A 6000-nucleotide genomic window follows, 5' to 3' on the forward strand; every position below is an offset into this window, starting at 1 on the left:
CTGTTCCTAGCACAATGAAACCAAAACATTGACTCAACGATTGCTGGATGAAAACCACTGGAAAGATTATCTATTATATTAACAAGATATTCAAATGACCGCTTGAATACATGTCCTCAATGATGGAAGGCAGGCGAGATCAGGTGGGACCATTCTAGCCAATAAGAGGGCAGATGTGCGTGTGAACAACAGACACAACTAAGTAGTTTTTCTCAAAGTTGCTGGAATTCGACGTGCATCCACTTATATCAGTACATTTGTAACAGCTTAAACATTATGAAACTTCTATTCGATCAAATAAGCCTCACGTAATTAGAAACTCTCTCATATACCTCCATAAAAAAGGAGCTTATCTCACGTGGACAGAATTGACTGCTCTCTTGACTGCTTTCCCCTTCTCCTGTATTTCCTAATCTACTTCTCCCCCTTTTTTCCCCTTTCTCTCCAAAACTACGGGTAGCACTTTTTGCTCCGCACGACACGTTTCGATGACACAAGCCTAAATGGCCGCTTTGTCCTCAAAAGCGTGGGCTTTTGGCCTATGATGCCTTGCCTGCAGCTAAATTGGCAGGGTCTTTGGCTGCACTGTCAGGAAAGTGCATTAATCCAAACTGGGCTGAAGTAATTTCCCTTGGTTCTTAAAGCGATGCCAGAGCCGAGGCTCAGTCCTGGATAACAGGGATAGGAGGCCTCAGGGCCAGACGAAGCCTCCTCCTCCATCTGCCTCCTAATTGGTTTAATGACTGTAATTATCTGGTGGAGTTCACATTGTGCACCAACGATTAATGGCCCCCAAAACATATGTAGACAGGAGGAAATTGGGGGGGGGGGGGGGGGGGGGCTGCGCAAGACTGCGGACCAAGAGAAATGGATGAATGGTCTTATCATTTTTGTGTTTCTTTGTTTTCTGTGAAATGTGCTAAACCCTGAAGGTTCCTATATCCAGATGAGGTAGCAACACTGGAGAGAGTGAATAATATTGAGGCTTAATTCTTAAAAGTCTAAACTGTTGTTGGAGGGGTGGGGGGTTCTAAGCTGACATATGGAATTGTTTTAAGATGGTCATACTATGGATCATTTAGCTATTTGATTTTGAATTTTAGGACCCCTTTAGGTATAAATATATATATATATATATATATATATATATATATATATATATACAAAACATGTATTTGATAAAATATTGAATTTGGCCTTTACTACTATAGTTTAGAGAAATACACTGAATAACACATTTATAAATGGCAAAAAAGACAGACAAAATATAAATCATAAGAAACAAAGTTTTGAAGTGTCTGTCCTATCTAGGCAATATAAGAAAGCTCAGGAAATATATATATTTTTATTTACACATATTTTACCCCTTTTTTTGGGTAGGCTCAAAACTATCTTCATACTTCCTTTCATTTTTTAAAACCGGTACCGGTTACCTTCAGACGAGTCCCGTGACACTTGTGGTGGTCGCAGAGCAAAACGGAGAACACCGTCATGTTTGGGAGAGTCTCTCTCCCCTTTCCATAGAGTGGTGACCATAATAGTTTGTAGGTCAAACCGTTCGGACGCTACAGATGTTTTCGTGAGAAGACCAATTTTCAGGATGTCTCATGGTTTGACAAACACTGCTCTTGCTCTGCCACCTTTCACCACAGATGCGGAAGTGTGAAATCGGCGGATGTGGTGGATTGACACACATCCAAAGCAAAAACAACTGATATAGCTTAAACTGACAGATTTTGATGGGGATTTTTTTAGTGGGTTACTTACTTAGATGGTGCGTCAATCGACTCCAGGGGGTTAAATGGCTAATCCAAATTGAAAATAATTTAGACCGAACCTGGACCCCATATGTACAACTATTTAAGACTATACCACCCAGGCTGTGTGTTGTTAAAATCTAAAAGCTTTTGCAGAGCAAAATCCTCCTGCGATGAAGCACCAATGAGACTCCACACAGACATATAAACGGCAATTAAATGGTATTCTGTAAAATAGGTAAAATAAGTTCTGGAGTGAAGACTTTTTCAGAAGCACAAACTGAAACCTTTTGTCTCTGTTTTCTGGTACCGCGTCCGGTATGGAAAGGTGTCTCTGGGGCCCGAGCCTAGTACTAGAAAACAGAGACAAAAAGTAGCTTTTACCTTCAGTATTCAGGAATTCATTTAAATCATTAATTGTGCTAGCAATCAGAAACACTAGCCTCCCGAGTGGTGCAGCGGTTTAAGGCACTGCAGTGCATGAAGCGTCACTACAGACCCAGGTTTGATCCCAGGCTGTGTCACAGCTGGCTGTGACCGGGTGACCCATGAGGCGGCGCACAATTGGCCAAACCTCATCCGGGTTAAGGGAGGGTTTAGCCAGCTGGGATTTACTTGTCCCATCGCTCTGTAGTGACTCCTTTTGGTGGGCCTGGGCACCTGAAAGCTGACTTCGGTTGCCTGGACGGTGTTTCCTGCAACACATTGGTGCGGCTGGCTTCCGGGTTAAGTGAGCGGTGCGGCTTGGCAGGGTTGTGTTTTGCAGGACGCATGCCTCTCCCGAGTCTGTAGTGGAGTTGCAGCGATCGGACATGACTAACTACCAATTGGGGAGAAAAATGGGTAAAAGTACCCCAAAAAATGTATGCAATCGGAAACACTGCAATAATCTTATAGGACTTTTTAGATGAGAATGCAAAGAAAACTGGAAAATTGGGGAAAGAGAATAATTTTCAAAAGCATGAGAGTAAGGGAAAGAAAGGAGAGCTGAAAGAAGAAGGAAGACCAATATAGACACAAATTGGAGGATGTGTTTTTTGGTCAGGAACCCATCTCTAAAATTAGTATGGATGTAAATTCCACGGTGTTGCCGGTTTTGAATCCACACATGAAAATGAGAGCTATGCAGAATAAAAAAGGAGTGGACGGGAGAAGTCATACATGAACAGTAGCATGGTCGTTTCTTTTCCACAATGGCCATTTTCCAGAAGAACAGAGACATCTTTAAAGCCACAAAAAGTAGGAAAGCTAAAAAGAGTGAAAGCCACAGCGGGCCACCACACAGAAGAATCCACAGGGTAGGCTTTACTTTAACCATGTGTCCCATTCGCAGGCATCGACTCACAGCCTTCAACACAATCACCACACATGCTATTGGGTTCTGCAGCTAAGCCGCGCACAAATATATGCATGCACACACGCACGCACGCACGCACGCACGCACGCACAAACGCACAATGAAATTACTCTACATAGTCACTGAAAACTTTTACGTTTTAATGTCACATGTTGTAATACAGTCAAATGCCTTTCTTGCAAGCTCCAAACCCAAGAATGCACTAATCAATAACAATGTAATACTAAAAATAACAAGGTAGACCAAAAACACACAATATAAAAATAAGAAAAACACGATGGGTCAGTTCCAGTACCAAATTCACAATGTGCAGTGATACTGGATCGATAGAGGTAAATATGTATAGGGTTAAGGTGACTAGGCATCAGAATAAATGATAAACAGAGTAGCAGCAGTGCATATTTTTTTATTTTACCAGGCTAGTCAACAAATTCTCATTTTCAATGACGGCCTAGGAACAGTGGGTTAACTGCTTTTGTTCAGGGCAGAACAACAGATTTTTACTTGTCAGCTCGGGGATTCGATCTTGCAACCTTTCGGTTACTAGTCCAACGCTCTAACCACTAGGCTACCTGCCGCCATATATGATGATTGTATGTGAGTGTGTGTAGAGTCATTATAAATGCATGTGCATATTATGTGTGTGTGAGCAAATTATGAAATGAGTGTTTGTATGTGTGTTGGAGTATCAGTGTGCGTAGTGTGTAGGGCCCTGTCAGTATACATAGACACAGCACAAAAATAAGAAAACAAATACAAAAGGTCAACTCAGTCTGTGTAGCCACAGCAACTGTTTGTTGGCTTAAATACATTGACATGGATTCCCACACAAACATCGATACACACATTTAGCAAAGAAATAGCTTGTGGTTCTGCTCTTGTTTTTCCCTCTGGCACCATTTAAAAAAAGGTTCCACCACATATGAGAACCCTAAAGATGGAAAATGGTAGACTTTCTTGAAGACTCTTGACCATTTCTAGGCATTGCATTCACCTTAGAGTCCTAGAACACATACTCTGTTCTAGCCTAAGTCAAGGACAAAGACAAGGTCATGCTTACATGACTATCACTGTTCCCATGCTCAGTCTACCTGTTAGTTCTGTGTTGGCCGACTTTCCCAGCTATATTAATTCCGGATTTAAATATTTACATAACTTTTCTCATATGTTCATCTTATCTATGGAAGGCATTGTAGGCTTTGTTACCTGCATTAATCAATCCCAGCTAATTCAAAATGGACAACGCCAGACCCCAAGGTCAGCCTGAATGAGATTAGGAGAGGCTTGGTCAACACTACAAAGTGCAATTTAGAGAAAGGCAGGTCTGGTCTTGCTAGACTGCATGGCACAGTGGTTTTCAGTCATCTGCATTTTGACCCGGACTCATTAGAGATCTTAAATCTCGAAAAGTCAATGATGCCAGTTGAGTAAGTGGCTAATGATCGGTCTTATTATGTTGAGTTAAACATAAGCCTAATGTTCTTGGGAGAAGTTCTGATACTACGCTGGTGGTTTCCCAAATGGGGAAAGTAATTTAATTGTAGATCAAGATATCATCTCTTTTGAAACAAACAAAAACACAAGATAATCATCAAGAAATTGAAAATGTTTAACGTTTGGACCAACTGTGATTAAGCTGTTATCAAGTCTAGCTTTTTACATCACTGTTAGTTTATTTGCTATGATAATCTAATGCCCTTTCTATCTCAAATGATTTCAGTGATGTTGACACGAACTGCATTCATATCAAGCCAATACTGGAATTAAGTTATTGTAACGCTCTACTCTAACATAAGCAAATAGATGTTTGTGACTCAAAATGAGTAAACAGCCACATTAAAATGCTATCCAGGTTTAGTTTACACATTCTTTCCCATGTAGCCAATCTGGGGAAAAAAACATGGATACAGAAAATCGAAATCCTCAGTACTGTGTGTGTGTAAAATACAATCAATAAGTGAACAATGCAAAAGGAAATCAAATTTCAGGCTTTATTGTAAGTGGTGTTTTTTGGCGCGTCAATCATTGGTCAACGGCAACGAATGGAATCAAATATGAATGAAGGGCAACGAAAAGTTTGTGACAAGACAACCTTCAATTACGAATAAATCCCAGCTCAGTGTAATTATGTCAATAAATAAAAGTAAAAAATAAATAGACTATTAAATAAAGTGTAAAACAAAGAGTTTACTTTTGAAATCAAGAAATTGTTAATTTGTCTGTAAGACAGCTACAATAAGAGTGGGCATCCCTTTGATGAAAGTTACCTAAATTGAACATAAAATGTGTAATTGTCCTATAAAAAGCAGTAAAATATGCTTACAAAGTCCAATTATACAAAAGGCAATAAACCCCCCCCCCCCCCCCCAAAAAAAAAATCCCTTTTCCAAATGAAAATCTAGAAAACTAATAAGAAAAGTACTATAGACTTCTATATTCATATATGAAACAAGGAGCATAAGATGTGAAATAAGACAATCCAAAAAAGTTAAAGCAAAAAGTCAAGTCGTGAAGAGAGTCAGTAACAAACCGTCATCTTTTTAGAGCATTGGGATAAATGACTAGTACCAGATCTGTTTGTGCTCTTGCCAACTCTATTGTTTGGTGTGTTGGCAAGAGCACAAACTGATCTGGGAAAACTATTGGATATGGATGAGCTGGTCAATTAAGACTGAAGAAAACTGATACTTTCTTGGCATTACCAGAAACAAGCACTTTATCAATGAAATGCATTGAGAGGAAAAATAATACACTGAGTGTAATGGTATCTGCATTCTCAAAGCAAATTGTTTCATCCCATAAAACACTTGTTACTAAACACCAAATAAGAAATATGGATAAAGCAATTAGAACAAGAAAAGAATGGTAAATCTAAGTTGTGATTTA

General features: G+C 39.7%; 1 protein-coding gene across 1 annotated transcript in view; it reads right to left on the bottom strand.

Annotated features, from left to right (window-relative positions):
* The window catches only part of fam131c (family with sequence similarity 131 member C), a 43675-nt gene extending 42044 nt beyond the window's left edge, over positions 1 to 1631 (bottom strand). The window contains exon 1 of the mRNA XM_071348254.1: positions 1434 to 1631. Coding sequence (XP_071204355.1) covers positions 1434 to 1536 — 103 coding nt within the window. The 5' untranslated portion in view covers positions 1537 to 1631. The remainder of the gene's footprint in view (positions 1 to 1433) is intronic.
* Positions 1632 to 6000: the final 4369 nt, after the last annotated feature.

The sequence above is a fragment of the Salvelinus alpinus genome, chromosome 17, assembly GCF_045679555.1.
Source record: "Salvelinus alpinus chromosome 17, SLU_Salpinus.1, whole genome shotgun sequence".
Classification (NCBI taxonomy): domain Eukaryota; kingdom Metazoa; phylum Chordata; class Actinopteri; order Salmoniformes; family Salmonidae; genus Salvelinus; species Salvelinus alpinus.